Source organism: Equus quagga, chromosome 2 (assembly GCF_021613505.1).
Source record: "Equus quagga isolate Etosha38 chromosome 2, UCLA_HA_Equagga_1.0, whole genome shotgun sequence".
In the NCBI taxonomy this organism is placed as follows: Eukaryota; Metazoa; Chordata; class Mammalia; order Perissodactyla; family Equidae; genus Equus; species Equus quagga.
Window position 1 is genome coordinate 68,492,806 of NC_060268.1, and position 22,550 is coordinate 68,515,355.

Consider the following 22,550-nt stretch of genomic DNA (forward strand, 5'->3'; position numbering starts at 1 on the left):
TCAGTGCTAGAATTTAGCAATTTGAAAGTCAAAGGATACTACCCCTTAACTACCAAATCCACTTCAGTGATAGAGTGCTAAGAGCTTTACTTTGGGTGTTGTCTTAGTTTGTTCAGGCTTCCTAACAAAATACCGCAGACTGGATGGCCTAAACCACGGAAATTTATTTTCTCCCGGTTTTGGAAAGGAGGACTCTTTTCTAGTCTTGTAGACAGCCACCTTCTTGCTGTCCTCACATGGGGTGTTAGGGGATGGGAGAGAAAGTATGTCCACATTAGGGGTTAGGGTGTCAACATACGAATTTTGGAAGGACACAATTTAGTTCATAGCTTTATTCTGTTTTTCATTCAATGTGAATAGTTTTATTTTATTGGTCTTAAACTAAAAGATATCACAACACAGAATAAAGAAAAGTAGATTTGGAGTCAACTGACATGGGTTGAAATCTGAATCTATCACTGTGTATCCCCAAGGAAGTCATGTAATGTCTCTTGGCTTTCACCTGAATGGATACCAACTGCCCTGCCTACTTCACGAAATTGTTATAATGTATATATGTCTGTATAGTAAAACTGCTTTTGTAAACATAAAATTTTTTTAAATATAATACTGTTATGAATAATGGAAAATTACTGCTCACCATTCTTTAGATCACTCACTAGTATTATTATTTAATATTAGGCACTAGCCTGAGCATATTTAGATAGGTTCTGCACATAGATATTTTCTTTCCCATTACTTCAAAGATGTAAACATCCTTCCTTAAAATTATGAGAGAAAGCTACTAAATGCTAACATCCTCAAGAATTTTAGCACTGCAAAAGATTGAAAACAAACGAATTGCCTGATAATAAGGAAACAATTTAATAAATTATGGTACATCAGCCCAATGGAATGTTTGCAGCCATTAAAAATGGTAATTTTGAAGACTATATAAAATCATGGAAAACATTTTTTGTAAAATGTCACATGAAAATAGCGAAATACCAAATAGTGTGATCCTAAGTTTTTAAAAATTAACTCCCAGGGGCTGGCCCCGTGGCTGAGTGGTTAAGTTCAGTGTACTCCACTTCGGCAGCCTCGGTGCAGACCTATACCACTCAGCAGTAGCCATGCTGTGGCAGTGACCCACAAACAAGATAGAGGAAGATTGTCACAGATGTTAACTCAGGGTGAATCTTCCTCAAGCAAAAAGAGGAAGACTGGCAACAGATATTAGCTCAGGTCTATTCTTCATCAGCAAACAAAAAAAAGAAAAATTGACTTATAAAATGGTAATATGCAAATAATTCCTATGTTAGAGTAGTGATATAGATGATTTTGATTTTGTTTTGAAAAAGGATATCATAATGTCTTTGGTGAAAAAGCTAAGGAATTGGAGGTTTTGGATCATTTGACACTGAACTTCTTGAAGGCTGGTATCCTGAGTTATTCATCTCCATATTCCCATCCTCTAGCACAAATTATAACTAGCTCCTGTTTAATGCTATTGGCTTTTCACCCAGTAGTTCCTCTGTCTGGGCTGCTCTTCTAGGCAGAGCATTGCATCTGCAGGTGACCAATTTCAGAATCACCTGAGGGGTCCTCATTAAAAATTTAGTTTCCTCAGCATCATCCCATACCTACAGAATCAGAATCTCTGGAAGTAAGGCCTGGAAACTACATTGTTAGCATGCACCCCTAGGTGTTTTTGAATTTTTAAGCACTATTGACATAGTGGTTAAGAATTTGGGCTTTTAAGTCAGACGGACCTGAGTTTAACTTTGTGCTTTAGCAACTTATTAGCTGTGTTACCTTGGCCCAGATACTTAGCTTTTCTAAGCCTGTGTCTTTATTTGTAAAATGGAGAAAATATTTTATTCTTCTTAAAGCCATTGTGAAAAATCATAGAAGTTGATATGTACATAGTGATGTATATAGTGCCCAGAGTACCGTTTGGTATTCAGTAAATGGTAGCTATTTATTCTTCTACTCTCTTCTCATGTACCTAGAAATCTCCTATGTTTTCTTAAAGAATCCAGCTCTTTACATTTTCTTCTCTAATCTTCTGAGAACATGTTGATGGCTCCTCTTTGTGTCCCCACTCAATACCTAGTGGATTTCTCTGTCACTGCGCTTTCATGCTACTCTTGTGCAGTTATACACTACCACCATTATACAACTAAGGTGATGTGCCTCCCTTCCCTCTGTTGTACTTGAGCTTCCCCATGGGAGGGACCATGGCTTATCAATCCTTATACCACTATATTATTATTCTAATATCCTTAGCATTAGATAGCATTATATACTATCTAATACAGTATTGTGTACATAGTGAGTATTCAATAAATATTTCTTGACCTTTCAACAAACATTTACTGTGTAAAATATTGTGATATCTGTGTGGGTCTGCAGAAATACATATAAATAAGACAAAGGCATTGTTCTCAAGGAGTTTATATTCCAGTGGGAAAGACAAAGGCATAAATAACTCTTAAGACAGATTATAATGAAGATTCAGAGTGGTATGCAGAGATGTAAAGATGAATGGAAATTAATGAATGAAAGAGGTCGTTAACACTTATCTCAGGACCAGTAAAAAAGGGCCTCTTGTGCCTAGTTCACACTATTCTTTATGGTAAATACAGTGCATGGAGAGAATAATGGAAAATTAGGGTATGGAGAGATTTGGGACCAAAATTAGAGGCTTTGAATGATGAGCTTAAGAGGTTAGACTTTATTTTGTGTTTTATGGGAAGCCACTAGGGATTTTTAAACAGAGAGATAACATAAGATTAATGACTTTGGAAGAAAACTGTGGTGGAAGAGTCTAGAAGGACAGGAAGCAGGGAAAGCACTCAATATGCTATTGCAATAGTCTAGATAAATAATAATGAGACCCTGAAATAGGACAGCAGAAAAGAAGGGGCAGGTGATAAAAAAAAAAAAAAAAAAAACTGAGGCAGGCAGTAGACCATGTCGGTGAGTGGCTGGATGTAGGATAAGAGCAGTGTTGCTAAAATTTCAAGAAGGAACAACCCCAGGAGGATAGTGATGCCATTAACTAGAATATGAATCAGAAAGATGAGCTGTCTGTGGAGAATGCCCTTGGGACAGCCAAGTCGAGAGAAACCCTGTTGCCAGATAAAAATGTGGATTAGGTACCCAGAAGAGAGGTCAAGCCCAGAAATATGGTTACTCAGTCCTCTCATAGGCTTGACTTAGTTCAAACTGTGGGAATTTACAAGAATATAGCGGCAGGTCTGCCAATTGGGGAAAGGCCGACATATCTAAGTGACCCAAAGCAGGAGCGTTTGGAAAAGAAGTAGCAAAGAGCAAGGACCTACAGATCAGAGAGTCCGAGACTGCAGAGTCCAAGGTTGCAGAAGGCTTGAGCAGAATGAGGAAAAGACAGGAGTTCAATCTCTGGTAAATCTCAAGAAAATACAGTGGCGGTAATAGTAAGAGCAGATATCAGATGCAGCGAGTTAGAGGGAGTATAGAATGTGGAGTCTGTGGAAGCAGTGAGCACAGTCTACTTTCTAAGTGTTTTGGTGAAGGAAAGGCCAAATTGGTGCCCAGACAATATTTAACCTTCAATTTCTGTTTCTATCTCACTCATGTCTCCTTTTATCCCCTCATCACCATTTGATGAGCTACCACCTAGCAGATCGGACCATGTGTCTCTGCAGGCTGCATATTGGCTGGCCTCTAGCCCTTAACTTCTCTGCTCTCTAAATAAAACTTAACATACAGTTAAGCATGAACTTAAAACTTCCCTGCTCTAAATAACATCTACCTTGCTTTTTCCCCCTTTCAAGGAATCTCAATAGCCACTTACCAAACACATAATCCTCAAAGTAGACTCAAGTCAACTTTAGAAGGGCAGGCATTCATCATTCTACACAGGAGGAAACTGAGGCCAGAGAAGAACAATTACTTTTGCACAGGGTCACCAGCTTCATGGCAGGCTGCCTCCTGACTCCTATGTGGAACCTGTCCTATTACACCATACCTGAGTCAATCACCTGGCCCTGCTGTACCTCAGTGTTGTCCCTGAATGGACAAATGACAGAGACAGCCTTTTGCCTAGAAGCAGAGTGGACAGTTGTTAAAATTATGGCCCAGTCTCAGGGGAATGCTCTTTTTTTCACTGCTCTCATGAGATCATTTTATAACAAATGCTGCTATGTGAGACCATGTAAGAAACTTGGATGAAATTACTTTGAGGAAGATGATGAAAATTTCACATAAGCAAAAAGCATAAATTTTTGACTTATTTTTCCAACAGTTCCAAATTTAGGGTAGTAGATATCTTCTCTTTTTACAGTAGTCCAGGTCTTTGTTCTCAAGGATGGAACACACAATGCTCAGTGAAGATGTACACGTCCCTGTTACAGCAGGCTGCTTCCTTTCTTCCAGCTATGCCAAGAATCTTGTTAAAAGCTTGTAATAAAGTAGAGATTAACTGTGGAGACCAGCATCTTTTATTGCATTTTGACTCCAGAGTCTCTGTTTATCTCATTTGGGTGGTTGCTGAGAAAGCAAGACACTAAATGAAAAAGCATTAACAGGAATAACTGTGATTGGTAGGAATTTACAACTAGTTTAAACTATAGACACAGGCAATTAATTATTGGCTTAGTGACAAGGAGAAAAACTACAAAGGGGAAACCACTCCCACTTTTGTAATTCAACAGAAATATGTCCAACATTGAAACTTCACAGAAAGCCATTGATCAGCAGCCAGCTATACCTACTCATAGCCATCCTAGGTCAGTGTCCACTTCATTTCAGGGCTGAATGGGTTAATAAGTTCCTGAGAATCTCAGCTGGGAATGGTTTAGAAAGGAGAGATTTTAGCTACTCATGTAAACCTAGAATCAAAATGAATTGTCTAGTGGGAAAAGGGAGCCGTGGCTTTCACTTATAAGGTGAGTGAACATAGTCAGGAATTGTAAGTTGGATTCAAATTAATTGAATTCCTAATCTGGCCCCTGAGCTGGTTATTGAACTTTTCTGTGCCTCAGTTTCTCTAGTGTGAACATCCTGGACATCATTCTGTCAGCCTAAGTTACTGGCTTAGGAACACAAGTGATTTTCTTCTGATCCATATGCTGAGCGGGAACGTGAAAAGATTTAATGAGTACAAGTCACAAGTAAAATCTTATACAATTGCCTTCTTGAATTTCTCTTCTAGACTCCAAAATGGCTTTTTTGGGCATGTGAACATTTTTGCAGCAATTCAAGCTATAAATTTCCTGGCCTACCTGGCAGATCTCATAGCAGATTCCTAGAGCATGGAGTTCTGAGTACTTGGGGCCCAGACAACATTTGTATATTAAATACTTAATCCATTTCGAATATATTTGTAACAGCACTGAGTGTGTGTGTATCTTAGCTCTGTAGCACCAAGTGAAGCAATACTCCTCCTAGGCAGATCATGGAATTGAGGTCAGTCAGCGATCAGCCTATATTCTTAGGGCAAGGTTGTACCAAATACTGGATATCAATTTAGAATTTGCAGGTTTTCATTCTATACTCTCTCCCATTTGCAGTTTTTTGTATAATGTGACAAAATTACCACAGGTGGTATAGTGTGTGTGATGTTCAGTGTTTCTCATTTTTGTCCTTCTACAATTTATTCCCAAAAATATCCGTCTCACTTAAGGTTAACTGAGACACTGTAAAATATATAGCGGAAATGGAAATGAGATTCCCTGCTAATAAAGTGGAACTAGGCTGAAGGCATACTAAGCCGACTGGGCCCATAATGGAAAAATAAGAGCTAATATAGAGTATTTTTGAAGAGTCCTTTATTTTGTAATTATTGCTTTCTTTGGAGAAAACGAAAGAAAATTGAATGAAATGATGAAGAGCAATGCTGTTTTGTGTAGTTTTGTGCAGTGAAAAACTACTGCAGGGCAGACTGGACTCCGGAGTCAGCCCTCTTTGTTCAGATTTTACTTACTTGTGTAGTCAGGTCTTGAGTGTTTATTACTTAGATTTGTCTGCCATTGTCCCCTCCCCATCACCTTGCCAACTTTCGTCTGTTTCATAAAAGCTGTTGATATATTCTAGCTGCTCTGAGTAAATAAACCCTGTGGCTACACCGGATCAGATGTTGCCCTTCTTGATATTCTGTACAGGCATATTGAGCATATGCTACGTGCGTTGCTCTGTGCTGGACCCTAAAGATACAAGTATCTACTCTTAAGATAGATTTAAAAATATGGTAACTATAATAACAGAGACATGTACAAGATATAGAAGAAACACAGAAAGAAGGCTTAGGGTATTTAACACTTTCTCTTTGACCAGTGACATGTGGGAAGGGCCTTGAAAGAATAAGTAGGAATCCCTCAGGCAGCTGAAGGGTGAAGAAGGGCCGCAATCAGAGAGAACACCTGAAGGGTAGGAGTGGGGCTGGCTGGAGGTAGTTCAATGTGGCGAAAGTGGAAGAGAGTGAGAAATAAGACTGGAAAAGGAATCCAGGCTAGGACTGTGAAAATAATGGGGAGCCACTAGGAAATTTATATAGGCATGTGATATCCAATTGTTTTGAAAGGTGTCTCTGGTGGCCATGTGAGAAGTGGGTTTGAGGGGAGTTGCATGAGAGGCAGGGGGACAAGTTGGAAATCTTTTGTACTAGTCCAGGCAAGTGATAATGGTAGCAATAGAGATGAAGAAAAGAGGATAATTTGAAAGTTATTTGGGACCAAAATCAATAGAAGTTGGTAATTCATTAGATGTAGGGAATGAAGATGGAGGAGAAATCCAGAGTGAACTTGATTTTTCATCCAGATGGTGGGACAGATAATGAAGTCATTTACCAAGAGAGGGAATACTGTAAGAACAGGGTTTGGCGGGAAGAAGAGTTCAGGTTTGGTTATGTTGAGTTTAAGGCATCTATGGGATGGGGCAAACATGAGGAGAAATCATGTAGGCCATTGTATAGATGAGTCTAAAGCTCAGAGACAAATCTGGGTTACAAATGTAGATGTGGAAGTCAGCAGTATGTCAAGATGGTTGAAGCCATGAGGTTGCTGAAAGGAGTGTGTCAATGAGAAAAAGGACAGAGAGCAGGACCCCCCTCCTCCTCGCCCCCCCCCCCCCCCACTACCACCCAAACATCAGCATTTCAGGGAGCCTTTGGGAGGAAGAGTCAAGAAGAATGGATAATATGACTCCATTCAGCAACTGATTTATTCCATAGCCACGCCATCCTGTTTTGCCAAATGTCTAACTTTTCCCCCCACTTCCCTACTTTGTTCCCTTAAACTGAATATCTGCTCCATTCCCCAACACTGAAAGGGTAGCAAGATGTACATCCTCTTTGTAGGTCCCAGGCACTGTAGGCGTTCTGAAAGGGTAAGTAGTATTAGAAACATAATGCTGTCTTCTCCTTCCCAGCTGCTTTTAATGGAGCGTTACAGTCAAAGCCCCCACAGCCTACTTTTTAAGTTAGCTGCCTAGGGTAAGATGATTATTACAAACAGAAATGCTTTTAATGGCAAATTTGCCTCAAAGGTATGCAGAGCAGTTGCCAGGAGCAACACAGAAAATGAGCCCCTGTACTGATATGAATGTTTAGAATTAAATTTTTCAGGTTGTATGTGAGGAACAGTTGTCAAACTCTGTTTCCCTACTAAGATCAGGATTGTATAAGTATTGTGTGTTTTGACCTGGGTCTGAGAAGGTCTTAAGAGAGGGTAATTTGGCTCTGATTCTGGAAGCCTTTTTTTTTTTGCCATTTTCCAACAAATGATTTATCAGTGGTTAAGGGGCTCCCCACCCCACTGTATTTGGGACTCTGGCTGGATTGCTTTAGGATGCTGTGTCCTACAGATGAGAAGTGCTGAGGATCCATCAGATACTTTTTGAATGCTTAATTGATATGAATCAATATTTCTCCTTCCGCTTCTCTGTCCTCACTCATCTTTAACTCAGACAAGGACTCATCTTCCCCTCAAGCCTCTGTTTTTGTGACAGTGCCTTATCCACATTGGCGGGTGTGTAACTCCAAGCTGGCTGGCTGTCCATTCTGATGTTCTTCTGGCTTCCTCTGGAGGAGCAGCTCAGGAAGGTGTGCCCTGTGAGTGGGCAAGCAGGCAAGGTCACTGTGCCCAGGATGGGCATCTTCTCCAGCTTGTGCTCTTCACACGAAGCTTTCCCTGTGCATGAATTTGGCATTCCACCTTCAGAGAACCAAAAACTTGTCCAGGAAAAGGACCTCTGGCATATTTTATAGGAGTCAACCTTTACCAGCCTGGTTTTGTTCTCTTGCTGCACAGTTTACTTGTAAATGACTCCTGGTATTAATATTGCAGCTCCCTCTAGTGTCACTGTGGTTCAGGCTCTCATAGCATTTTTCTTCCCATTCAAAAAATGTAAACAGTACAGAATCTGCCAAAATTGGCCACATTTTAAATAGGTTTTCCCATACATAGTCAAAAAAATAATATATGAGATGATTTTCTCTTATAGAAAGAAGGAATCTTACATGAAAATATGGGGCCATTCCAGCTCCAGTTTTGTTCCTATTTCAAAATTTGGGGGCGCCTAGGAGTCCTGTGGAATTCATTCTTGGGGAGTGGAATCTTTCTTGAGACTCCTCTAGTTCAAGGCAGCTACCCTTTATAAAGGAGGAATGTGAATTCCTTTCAAGAAAGATAAATGAAAATAGGAGACCAAGAAGAATTAACTTTGATCCCTAGTAGAGAAAATACTGGGTAAGGGAAGAAGGAAAAAACAACAAGCAGCAGGAAGAACCCTGTGCACTTGTTCTAGAAAGAGTGCCTTGTTTTTTGAAATAACTTTTGGACTAGAAATTTATCATCTGAAGTCAGGTCATTTTAAGTTTTTTTTAAAACTAGGGGAGTCAAGTTATTAATATTTGAAAAATGGCTACTATGTGGTGCATAGAATAATATAATGCTCCTTCCTAAATTAATATCATTGCAGGCTCCATAATAAAGATTTATGAGATACTCATCATATGAGAAATCCTATCATGGAAATCTCCATAGGTCTGTGTTTTGGTTGTAACTGTTTTCATGGTTATGAACCAATTAAAAGCCCTAGTATTTTGTTTTCCTCTTTCACACTCCAGTCTTCTCCCTTTTTCCTTTTCCCTTAAAACTAGAATGACTCATTATTCTTCAGCCTGCCTACATGTTGTAAGATGAAGAGATAAGGAGGTGCCACCTACTCAGATTAGCTATCTAGGCAGGCCATTTTCCTTCAGAACATCCAAAATAACTAAACAATTTATCATTTCTTCTTCGTAAATCATTTGAACCTTTATCTCAGGTTGATCTGTGAAGCTAAACATAAATTCTTGTTGTAGTATCCATGTTCTTATCTACTCACAAAGCTCTGAGGAATCTTATAAAAGTGTGTGTGTGTTTGTGCGTGCGTGCATGCATATACAATTAGAATATCTTCTCTGCTTCTAATGCTAAGCCATAAGATGGCAAGTTTTTTTTCATTGCCACTTGGCATAGTGAAAACTACAGAATGGCCAAACAGTTCTCTTTCTCTTAGCCTTAGGTTGGCCTGTCTTGGATGAGAACATGCTGCTGGTCTTGGCTTGTCTGTCAGGGCTAACTCTGACTCTGACTCATGGAGGTGTTCAACTTCAGCCGTCCCTCCTTAGCTGCCCTCTACCAAACCCATCATCAGAGAGCCTCCCTGCTGGGTCAGGTGGCTCTCAGGACTCAGAGGAAAGATGCGTTTTTCTTTCTTTCTCTCTCTCTTTGTTTGAAAAATTATGAGGATTCTTTAATATTTCATCACTTTTAACATTTGGAAGTTGTTAATTGTTTTAGTCATTATCCGTGTTACATTTGTACCACTTTGGGATTTACAAATATGCTCTACATACTTGATCTCATTTAATTCTCACAACTGCCTTATAAAGTAGTTTCAATATTCTTTATATTATCTCCCTTTGTTAGGGAAATTGAGACCCAGAGAAATTAAGTGAAAGGCCCCAGGTTACACAGCTAGTGGCAGGGCTAAATCCCAGGCCTTCGGAGTCCTTGGTGAGTGTCCTTTCTGTCACATGACAGCTAGTTTAACTACACAGTCTCATTCAGCCAAACTCAGTGGTATTTAAGTGACTTTTCAAAGACTGAGGAGTTGGGACCTTTGAACTTTCATTCCAGCAGGCAATGTGATATTGAGCAAATGATTAAAATCGGAAATGGGGTTAATAGTGCCGTGTCCTGGATCCAACTCCTATACAAACTGAATGATGACTAGTGTAGGATTTTTAAATACCTGGGGACACATAAATATGAAATATTGCCAACAGTACAGTCTAGAAAGAATTCATATTGTGATTGATGAGCATATAGGATTATATATTATACTGCATGTGCTGAGACATTGATAGCTTTCCAAAGATAATACTTTGTGAAAGATATGTTTGAACTTGAACTGAGCTGGAGGATATATCTGTTTCAAGACCAGAAGTTTGCTTAAAGAAGAAATGCTTAGTGTGCCGTCAAACTGCTTAGGTAGGTGGTAGAAGATTTGAACTCATTTTCAGATCTCTCTCTCTATGGAGAGAGAGAGAGAAATGTATATATATTTCTATGGCATTGATCACTGGTATCAAGTCTCTAACTGTAATAAATATGTATAAATGCGGTAAATGAGAGAAGGATGCTCTTCTCCCCCAGTACTCCTTTGCCTTTGGTTCTTTTTTATGATTATTGTCTATTTGAATGGAAATCGGAGTTTATTGCTTCTCAAAACTGGGGACCCATCAGCACCCTCCTAAGAAAATGTGCATTTTGCTTAAGTAAAAATGACTAGAAAATCCTTTTTAAAATGTGCTTCTTTTCTGTATTACTGCAATAAATGGGCAGTGTAAACACTAGACACTGCCTGTTGTTGGGAGGCTTTGATGTCTGTGAAATATGGCAGCTGCTCCTATTGAGGAGGAAGAGTAGAAAATGTGTTCCTCAGTTAACACGGTCACGGAAGAGCTGCCCTCACCGGGCTGTTATGATCTGTGAGCTAGTGTTAGAGACTGTCTTCCATTGGCGGCTCGTCCGCATCACATCATGAGGATAATCCATTTCGGGGTGATTTTATTTACTTTTCGCTTTTCTAATCCTTTAATCCTAGAAATACAATGATTGTTTTAGTATATAGAATTCTTGGCTAATATTTTTGATCAAAAGAACTCTTCCTTGATCCATAACCATCTAATAAAGTTCTCTTTGAAAGGCCTTATTGCCTGAATATTGGGCCTTAAGTGAGGCCTGTTAAGAGAAAGCATAGAAGTCAGAGTCCTGCCCTTGAAATGTTGATTTTGCTCTGACTAGACAAGTTTTTCTTTCAAATCTTTATCTCTATCCGGCCAGTGACGTTGAGTGCCTGAGTTGTGATCATCACAATGACCTTCATTGAAAAGTTAGGAAACCCTGCAGTTCACTTGGCCAATTGTATGTCACTCTCCTGACAAGTAATAAAATAAGATATCCTGGCCTACTTTATGAGCCATTTATTGATCCGCTGTGTAAGTCTGGGCTGTAAACCTATACAGAAAGTCGGTGAAAAATTGTTTTTTGTTGTTCTATCTTCTAAATGAGGTGCAGGGTATAGTGGAAAGAGCAAGCTTTGGTGTTAGACAGACTTAAGTTTGCAAACCAGTAGCCCTGGACTTTTTTTTTTTTTTTTTTTAATTCTTAGATCCTCAGCCTACTTTAAAGGGTTAGTATGAAGACTAGAGATAATATGCATAAAGTGTTAAGCATGTAGACAGCCATGAAAAATGGTTATTGCCATTGTTACTGTCACTTAGCACAGGGTTACCAAGACCCTTTCTGAAGACTTCACTATAACACTGTTTGTTCCTAACCAGTCACCTTCCAGTTAATCCTCCTTTACACATCATAAGCCTGATTATAAAAGTGGGCATTTTAAATTGTGCTATTTGCTTTCTTCTTCCAGATCTGTAAGAGCAAAGCTAAAGAATCTCAGCAGTATTATCACAGCTTGGCTGTCCGGCAGAGTCTGGCTGTCCATTTTAACATCCAGCAGGACTGTGGTCATTTCCTTGCTGAAGTCCCTAACCGTCTGCTTCCCTGGGAGGATCCTGATGCCCCTGAAGAGGAAGAGGGTGAAACGAAAGAACCTAAAGAAGAGGTGAAAGGAGAAACTGATGGGAAAAACCCAGAGTCCTGCTCTGAAACAGAGTCGTCCCAGAAAGAAAGCCAGGGAGTCATTAGCAGGAAGCAGAGAAGCCACGTTGTAGTCATCACCAGAGAGGTTCCCTATCTCACGGTGGCTGATTTTGTGCAAGAATCTCTGGCCCAGCATGGGAAAAGCCCTGATTTGTATGAGAGGCAAGTGTGTCTGCTGCTCTTACAGCTGTGCTCTGGCCTTGAACATCTCAAACCCTACCATGTCACTCACTGCGATCTACGTCTGGAGAACCTGCTGCTTGTCCACTACCAGCCTGGGGGAACCGCCCGTGGCCTTGGGCCTGCAGAGTTCAACCTCACCTCATCTTGTCCCACCAGGCTCATAGTAAGCAACTTCTCTCAGGCCAAGCAGAAGAGCCATCTGGTGGACCCTGAGATCCTCCGGGACCAGTCCCGCCTTGCTCCAGAGATCATAACAGCCACCCAGTATAAAAAGTGTGATGAGTTCCAGACAGGCATCCTCATCTATGAGATGCTACACCTGCCCAACCCCTTCGATGAGAACCCAGAGCTGAAGGAAAAGGAATACACTCGAGCAGACCTGCCTCGCATCCCACTCCGCTCTCCCTATTCCCGGGGCCTGCAGCAGCTGGCCAGCTGCCTCCTGAATCCCAACCCTTCTGAGCGGATCCTCATTTCAGATGCCAAAGGCATCCTCCAGTGTCTCCTCTGGGGTCCCCGGGAAGATCTCTTCCAGACCTTCACCACCTCCCCCAGCCTAATGCAGAGGAATGCCCTGCTCCAAAACTGGCTAGACATCAAGCGAACACTGCTGATGATCAAGTTTGCTGAGAAGTCCTTGGACAGGGAGGGTGGAGTCAGCCTTGAGGACTGGCTTTGTGCTCAGTATTTGGCTTTTGCCACTCCAGACTCCCTCAGTTATATTGTGAAAATCCTGCAACACCGTTAATGTGTCCTGGCTGCTGCTTTTACTTCATTTTCACCTTCTTCAAGTCACCCATGCACTTCCCCTTCCTACTACTCACACAGAATGCAAGGAAAGAAGAGAGACAAACCTTCCATCTCTGTCCATGAACAGATGAGTCCACTCAGAAGGGTTATCCACAGCTCTACATCAAGTGAGAACTGAGTCTGTCTTAACTTTATAGAAATTCAACTGCACAAATAAGTAGTTGCCTTCCTTTGGAATACCTTCCACCCTAATTGTCCCACAAATGCAGGTAAAAAATGGAAATGCACATCCTTGAAGGGATGAACTCAGTGAGCTATGTGCAGTTCCTCCATAATTTTGAATATCATCTGTCTTTTTAACACCAACTATTTATTCTCACTAGCAATAGACAGATTTAACCAGTTTTACCATCATCCAGTAAGCTCTCATGACAGACTTTCTTCCTTTAAAGTATCAGTAACTGACTTTCTTACCTGGCAGAACTGCCATCCTTAGCATCAGCTCAGTTTTGATTCCAGGGACTATAGCCTTTCTTCCAATAGATAGTTGAAGGACAAGAAAAGATCCTATCCCTTGGGTCATGGACCTATTTTCACTTCTCTTATCAATAAGTGGGTACACTGCATGGATGACAGCCCTAACAGTCTCATTTTTGCTGCCACTGCCTAATTCTCCTTTACCTCTGCTCTTTCCCCACTTGCCAATGAAGTTTGGGTTTATCATCCACTTGTGGCCCATTACATAGCTGACCCAAGATGGTGTCACCAGTGCCTCACCAAGATGGAGTGCAGTTCAGATCTTATAAATAGCCAGCAGGACACAAGGAGATGATTTTACTGCATGTGCAATTCTCTAGGGGCCATCAGGGGAACAGCTTAAAGTACCGTTCTTTGATTACTGTCAGAGCTGTCAGTGTTGGCCAGCTTCCTTCTATTAGTAGCCAGTATTAACTAGTCTACCAAATGCTGTAGATAACAGTCCCGAATGAACTGGCTGTCAGTTAAGCTCTAAGATCTCCTTAGAGGGCACATTGCTGCTGGCTATTGGGATGGCCAGAAGGCAGGGGAGAGGGAGAAGGCCACTGATGATGACGTCCTCCGTAGAATGCTGACCTTTTATGGAGAGACTGCCTCCCAGTTGCACTGTCACATTGCTCCTTATGACTCTGAAATGGCTCTGGAGGACAGCTCACAGGGAATTTTGACTGCTGAGGTGGCTGGTTGAGAGCTGTTCACTGTTCATGAGGTCTGTGCTCTTCTCCTATGGATATATGTGCAATTTTTATGTATTTTTTTTGGCTATATATTACAGTGTTTATGTTGCAACTTCACCTGAAGCAAGATATGCAGAAATCCTCCCCTTCTTCCCTTGGCACATATTTGCGCTAAAAGATGAGTGTTTTTTCCACCCTGGCCGTGGGGCTTGGGGGTGGCTTGTGTTATTCAAAACTGTGAGTATCTGTTTACTTCAACCTTGAAATCCCAAGAGTCACTCAGACAGTGTGAGTGTGTGTGCACGTGTGTGCCCGTGTGTGTGCATACACATGCTGGAAGTAGGGGCCAGGCCTCTGGGGGAGCAACCTGTGGCAGGATTGATAGACATGTTCTCTGCACCTAGTCAGTGAGGGAGCCCTCATCTACCAGTGCGCTTTCTTAAAGAAGACTGATTGTGCAGTATTACTTAGATAGCACACTAGTGGCCTTTAGGAAATTTGTAAACTTTTAATAGCCTTTCATATGATTCGCCTATATCAAAGAGGATCAAGAAAGGAGAAGAATGTATTTTATTGTTCACTTGTTTCTTTCCTTCTTTTTTTTAGAGAGAATGGGACATGTGAGGCTCCATATGGAGGATGTCCCTGTCCTCCTGGCCAGCAGCAAGGACTCCCAAGGAAGAGAGTTGATTGGCCCACAAAGAGTCTTGCTTCTCTAGCCAGAGTGCAGGGCTCTGACCCAGGAATGGCCACAGGGTGGACATGCTGCTGCGGGCCAGCAGTCCACTCTCTTAGTGTCCTGTGGCATGGCTCCGCCTTGTCTAGCAGATTGGTGTTTGGTTCACTTTAGCATAGCCTACGTGCACATAACTCCTTGCATAATTATACACTGAAGAAGCAACACACAGACCACTGACCATGTTAGCCAGCACATTCCCTTAGCAGCCCTCTCTGCCCATGGTTTGCATATTGAGACACTTTTTCAATGTCACTCTTGTGGTGCCTTGCCCTTGTAAATTTGAATGTTGACTATTTAATAAGGTTTTATATTTAATGAAGAATGTTCCCTCATCCCTCTATTTGTTCTCGAGGTATCCTTTTTCTTTTCCTTTTTTTTTTTTTTTCTGTTTAACTTGGATCCAGCCTTCTTCATTTTAACTCTATAGTGTTATAAGCATGGATACCCTCCACTACCATTATCTTATAGCACTGGTAAACCAAGCACCTCTTCATATCTGATGTGTTCAGTACTGTTTGCATATTCAGATTTTTTAATGGCAAAAGATGAATGCCAACTAGTCAGAGAAGGGCCTCAGGCTTCCCAGAGACAGATGGCTAGATTAATTTTTCTCTGAGTGATGGCCGAGGAATGTGAGGTAGGGAGGGAAGAGAGTGTTATAGGTTAGAGCAGAATGACAAAATAACTATTTCTAGGCAAGAAGTACTACATCAGGTGGTCCTCAGAGTATTTTTCAAAGTAATGAAATTCAGTCAATCTACTATTACCACAAATGTGTTTTTACGTTTCCATTTTAATTGTAGTCGGAACTTTGAATTCATTCATCAACTGAAAAGAAATCCTACCCTCAGACACAGACATGTATACATACATACATATGAGTTTTGGATTATGACTAGTACAGCACTTTAAGATTTCCCAGTTACATCAAGTCTTGTCTTCAATATTGATTGGAAATTTTTTTCCTTTCCATTGAGGTCTGTACCATAGAGTCTTCCGTTTATATTGAGAGTTTGAACAATTCAGCCGCTATTGGAACTTTTCCTTAAGCCACATGAGCAAGAACAATGTCTCTGACATATTTGAGTGCTAGAGAAAGAAGATATGGCTGGAGGAGCCAAGACCAAGACTGAATGTATAGCTGAGTGCCTTGTTAGACCTATAACCTCATCTTGGAGGTAAGAGAATCTGACGTTCTGCAAAGAGGACCAGGACACGAGAGATTCCCCCGTGCTAGCCTGAGGAGAGCCCCTGTGATATATGTACACTAATGTGATGCCTAGAAGCTAATTCACAAAGAATTGTAACCTGTGGAATCAACAACAAAGGAATCTTGAATGAGGTTCACCAACCCCTAGGCTACGTTAGAAGTGGAAGCCAGGAGCATGGCAGTGGGTTTCTGGTTTTGCCCTCTGAAGGTGAACAGGGTGAGATATAGACGGGGACACAAGCACCCACACTACTGATGTTGAGGGGCTAAAAGTGAAACATATTTGCTAGGATTTTAAGAGTCTGAGTAGCTTTTCATTGTCAGATTAAGTGGGGTCCAGTTTTGCTTCCCATCTCAGAATGAGTTTGTGAACGTAGAAAACTCTAAGCCAAGAGACCTAAACTTCTAGAAATATTAATGCTATTTCTGGGAATAAAACCACCTAAAATTATATTTAAAGGTTTCTAGCATTGAGAAATTTCCATGAAAGATTTCTGGGGCCTACCAAATAGTAAGGCATAGAAGGATTGCACTCAGGTTCCCAAATTTGAATTAAGAATACTTTGGCTGGGAAGAAACCGGACTTGGTTTTGCTGGTAACCTGCAACTAGGATTTTTCCCTAGATTGTACCAATAGTGATCTGAAAAAATACAAGCTAGTCCCAGAAATTGGGGTGGACTTAGGATACTGCACTATGTTCCAAATTATTCTAGATGTATAAATAAAGTATGAACATAGTTGCAGAGGAGGGAGAGAGGAACTTGACCCCCTAGGCCAACTTACATTTTTTTTATTCCCCTCACTATTTGGTAAGAATTGAAAATTCTGGTCCAGCCTAATGAGTGAACAGGATGGCCACCCAAGTAACTGGGTTATTAGTTTTACCTCATTGAAGCTCAAACTCTCAAAGGCCCTAAGTGCTGTGCCGAGACAAATCCAAGTGCCACTCTTGCTGAAGTGTGCACTGATGTCAAGCTGTCCGTGCTACAGCAGCACTGAGAGTCGGGGTTCCACGGACCAAAAGTGATGCCATAAGGAAGCCAGAAGAGCTGCAATGCAAGATCCTAGATAGAGATAATACCAAAGAAATCAGGCCTTTTTGTATTGATGCTTCTAAGGTGATGAGGTTGAGTTATGATAGATGCCATGGGAGGAGAATTCACATACATTCCATGTCAAGGTATTTGGCTGATAAAATAATCCATCTTCAAAAAACACCTGTTAAAAAAAAAAGTCTATTTTGTGTATTAGGGGGAAAAAAGAAGAAGAAGATAATTATGAAAGCCTGGGCAGATTGTGAAGTTCCCCAATATTTAAGGAGAAAAAACTATTCTCTCTCCCCTTGACGTGACTGTGGCTATTGCCTAAACTTCAGCTTGGGGACATCATATCCATGTGATACTGACAGCTGAGGATTTTTTTTAAGAGTTGTGGTAGTTTCAATAGGTTTGTTTAAAGAACTCTTGGGAAATTTCTTAACAAAAATTGTAATAGTTTTTATAAACTTTCTTACAGAGGTGTTTACCTCCCATCATCACCACCATTTAATATTTATAAGTGCCCAGAATATACAAGGTGCTATAGCTGTTAAACACCTCTCTGCAGCTGTCTGAGATTAGAGTAGGTTTTTGCACCAGCCATTGCTAGAAGTTTCCCCACCTAGGTGGGCTGTGGGGGCCTGCATTCCAGACATCCCATTACATGTTTCCCACTCCAGAGAGCCTCTGTGTTTATTTCAGCTTCTCACCTTTACCCATCCCACTCACCTCCATGTTTTTTTTAAATCAAGAAAGTTTCAGGGAATCAAAAGAGGTTGGAAGTTTTTTAACCTAGCAGAAGTACAGAGTCATATATTTTGCTATGAATATTATTGTATTGTGGAAAATCCATTTTGCCCATATAGTGTGTGGAAAGTATGTGTGTGCACTCACAATAACTTGAATGTTGAACCAGCCCTATGGCTTCAGGGTAGCATTTTTGAAAGATAAACCACACTGCTTCAGGAAACTTGCTCCAAATACCGCTTGGTTATCCCTTCCCTTACCAGTTTTAAAGTGTTATGTGTGAACACACTGGGTTGGGATTTTCTGTTGATGATATGCAGGGCATTTTGGCATAAGATCAGGGCAGAAGCAAGATGTCATCATTCTCAGTGATTTGCATCATGGCAATCCTCATTCCAATCTCTCTTTACTTCCCCATGACTCTGCCCACACTCTATATTTGAAAATCTTGTTTCTCTTGCTCTTTCCTGGAGCTTCACCACTCTACTTAGATATTTTAGAGTTGTATAAATCTACCCATGAAAGGTCCCCTCTGTCACCAGGTGGCACCACCCTTTGGTTTGCTGTGGTACTTTGCTGTGTTCTCTGTGGCATCATGTTACTGTGTAAATAAATTCATTTTAATATACCCCAAAAACCAGACAAGCATTCGTCCTTTTGGTGACTCTTCCTTACTGACATGCTGGACATGGTTATATCTTGCCCCCCGGATGTGTGCTTTCTTGGATCCTCATTCACTGCTGACCTGAATTGTATTTTCTGTTCATTCCTTCCCTCATCTGAGAAAACTAGACTGTGATGAGGAAGTGAAGGACTTAGGCTTTCCCCAGACTGCAGAAGGCTGCAGGTTTGCTGTGTGAGATCACCCCCTAGTGGCCAGTCACCATCCAGACTTCTGGGTTTGTACTATGAGAGATTTGGTTAGCTGGCTCTGACCGACCCCCTCAGTGGAGATCTCAGAGCTGTGCAGACAATAGGAGCAGAGGCAGGGCCTTGTACAGCATCGTCTGCTTCAGAATTCACATTTCTTTTGCCTATTTCTTAAGGTACACGGTCACACACAGTGTCCTCACAAAGGCAGACAAGCTAATATGCCAGTCACTTCAGTAGCAGAAAGAGGAGACCACCTGGCTTAGGCAGGAAGAGTCAGCAGTCAGCAGTGGTAGCGACAGCTGCCACATTATTAAACGTAGAATGGATGAAAGTGCAAACAAGTAGATCTAAACTTAGACCAGATTTTAGACCTTTAAACCCCTTGCAATGGACACTGTCTCCAGCCCAGTGTTTCTGTTCCTCTCTGCTAGCAAACACTCTGGAATTTACACACATGGTGAAGCATATGAATTAATGCAGACATGAATCAAAGCATCCAGAAAAGTAATTGCCATGCTCAAATTTTGTGTTGCTGAGGAGGCAGAACCCATATTGGTGTGGGCCTCAGAGCTCTCTCTGTGTTGCCTGGGTCTAGGAGGAAGGGTCAGCAACAAAACCCGAGAGACAGTACCCAGGACACAGGCTCTGCCTGCGGCAGTTCTCAACCTGCTTGCCGGAGAGGAGCCAAGGAAACTGCTCTTCCTACTTGTGAGTATAGCACATTGGCTTATGGGGGAGAGGAACGAAAGAAGGAAGCAGGCAGTCGGGGCTGAGAGGTCATGGGGCCACAGAGATGGAGTGCACTAGGACTAGGTTGCTATCTAATGCTCTGCTGGCAGGAGTGGCCAACCTGGGGCTCTGTAAAGGGTCTGGGCGTGGATGGTAGGACCAGTTCAGCGTTGCCCTAGCCAGACTCCAGGTGAGGTGGAGCAAGGCCAGAGAAACCCAGAGTTTCTATTCTTCCAATGGGGTCACTTTTTCCTTTGGTATAACTGGAGAGCCTGGAGAGAAATCATCCTATTTCCCCTCCATCACTTTGCTCAGAATGGGATCCATTCCTGGGAATTCCATTAGTGGGTCCTCGGCAAGACCACCATTCTCTCTGATTCTGGGTCATCCAGAGGCAGTGGACCACTGACATTTGGTTAGGGCCTTTGGTTTCCACATGCCTGCAAACTGGCTTCTTTCAACCCAGACCACAGAGAATGTGGGTCTTTCCTACCTGGGATAACTGGTACTAGGAGCTCTCTCAGTACCCGGGTCTGTGAGTGTATACCCTCCGCTCCAGGAGCTTTTTGCCTGCTCTCCAAGGCCCAGCAAATTATGCTTCCTTTTAAGTGAGCCTGTGCCCTGTGAGGGAAAGGACTTCATTAGTGCCTTAGGAGCCAAGAACTGCAGTTGGCAGATCACAAGTTGTTGTTAAGAGTGGCTCAAGGCAATTACAGCTAAAACTTAAAAATTGGATTTCACACCGGGTGAGGGGAGGAAGGGAGTCAGTTGCCAAGATCCAATTCTCTCACATTTGAAAATCTCTAAGTGGAAACAGGCTGCCTGGACACAACCCCTGACCTCCTGGAGATCCACACATGCTCTGGAAAGTGTGTGGAAGCACCCAGAAGGCAGAGCGGTGCTGGTCATCTGTCTCAGCTTGAGAATAACAGCAGGGCTGGGATGGGTGTTGGACTCCTGGGGAATCTGCACGGGGGCGGGAGAGGATGGGACGCAGGAGTAGAAGGGCTCTCTATCTTTGTCAAGGGAGTGGAGCTCTCAACTCTGTGGGTCTGTCACCTCCACCACCCATCATTCAGCATCCCACACTTGAGCTGGAGTCCTAGAACCATTGGAAGTTGAAGACAGAGTGAAAACCTCCAAGCCTGTGGCTCATGTTCCACTCTCTCAGCCCAAGCACCTTTCCTCCCTGTGCCACACTCCACCAGAGACCCAGGGGCACATCTGAAACCACCCCAGCCCTGCTGCCACAGCCTTCCCAGCCTCTGGCCCCCAGGGTCTGCGAATGCCACCAGATGCTAGAGACAGAACCTCACCTCAAGCATGAGGCTCTGCAGGCCTCCCTTCCTCAGCACTGGGTTTCTGAACTACTCAGCTTCTATCGACTCTGCTTTTCTCCTCAGCCTCCTGCTTCAGAAGGTCAGGGCAGCTGGCCTTTCCCAAGCACCTCTGTGGACCCGGCCCAGCACTGTTCCTGAGAGCTCCCAGACTACAACCAAGTGAGAGCGTTAACTGACAATGCCCAGCCTCACTTCATCCACACTATGGCCCCACCAGATGACTCCATTCTGCCTATTTTTCACTCAACTAATCAGAGCCAGGATTTGAACCCAGATCTGTGTGACTTCTTGTCTGGTGCTCTTCCACCCCATTCCTGCCACGTGTGTGGCCAGGACACTGGGAGACCTGTAGGAGCTCAGCAGAGAGTTTCCTGGGGATAGTTGTGGAGCCTTGCAGGAGGGCAGGCCATGTCTGCATGGGTTCTTTCATTCATTAAGTGCCATGTGCTGGCACCCCAGTGGTGGACAAAGCTAGCGTGAGCTCTCCCCAACTCTGATAGGCAGAGAGGACAGAGTGGGTGCCAGCTGGAAGGGGAGCAAGGGGCAAAGGCACCTGCCCACTGTTGTGTGCCTGGGGAGCAGTTTGGAGGAATGAGGCCAGGGTCTGGAATGAATTTTCTTCCCTGGAAACCAGAGGCCCATCTGCTGGGCCAAATAAATGTTTATCCTACTGACAAAGACAAAGACCTCCAGAAGCCCACTCTGGGCCCCAGAGATGCCGTATAGCCCAAGACATGCTGGAGCCTTGACACAGGGCCAAACTGCCCACCACTGTCCCTCTCGCACTACCCTGGGCTAGCCACAACTTCTCCCTGCCTCCAGGAAGCCAAAATCTGGTTTGAAGGGCTCTTAAGCAAAATTCTTAACCTCTGTGAACTCCACTCGTGTAGAATGGGGCCTCATCTGCCATCCCCTCCTAGACAGGTAGCTGGGAGGAGAGGTCAAGAAGGTAACATTTGTGCAAATGTTCCAGCCTGAGTTGTTAAAAAGCAGAGCACATCTGAGGCATTCAGAAGGAAGCTGGGGAAGGGAGAAAAGTGTTTTGTGGGTTCAAACAAAACTGGCCATAGCCTAAGAAGAGTGGCCTCTGTAGGAAAGGTTGTTGCCTTGAAGGGATGGTGTTTAAAGGGCAAGGCCCTGCTGGCCCCACCTCCAGCATCTGCACCCCTGAGTTTGCCCACTTTCTTGACCTCCAACCAACTTCAGGCGAATTCATCCTGCCTTGCAGAGGGAGCGAGTGTCCCAGCTTGAGGACCTGGAAGGTGGTCCTCTCCTCAGAATGCCAGTGTCCCAGCAGGGTAGGCTCATCAGTGGTTTGTCTGAAAAAGGCGTCAAGGAACCTGAAAGTCCCCAGGCCCCGGGGAGGGGTGATGTTGAATGCATTGGAGAACTGAGGCAATGCCTTCCAGGGTGAAGGGATCCGTCTTCTCTAGAAGCCAGCCCAGGGGATGCTTCTCATGAAGCAGCTTAGTTTTATCTTCACAACAATCCTGTGAGGTAGCCTCTAGAGTTACTTCCATTTTACCGATGAGAAGACAAACCCCAAAT

At 42.8% G+C, this 22,550-nt stretch overlaps 1 protein-coding gene across 9 annotated transcripts in view; it reads left to right on the top strand.

Moving 5' to 3' along the window:
• The window catches only part of PEAK1 (pseudopodium enriched atypical kinase 1), a 294,511-nt gene extending 275,825 nt beyond the window's left edge, over positions 1-18,686 (top strand). For 8 of the 9 annotated variants that reach the window (XM_046653653.1, XM_046653651.1, XM_046653655.1 and 5 more), the window contains one exon: positions 11,947-18,686. In XM_046653653.1, coding sequence (XP_046509609.1) covers positions 11,947-13,110 — 1,164 coding nt within the window. In that variant the 3' untranslated portion in view covers positions 13,111-18,686. The remainder of the gene's footprint in view (positions 1-11,946) is intronic. The other variant, XR_006887507.1, reaches the window with a different exon arrangement.
• The last annotated feature ends 3,864 nt before the right edge of the window (positions 18,687-22,550 follow it).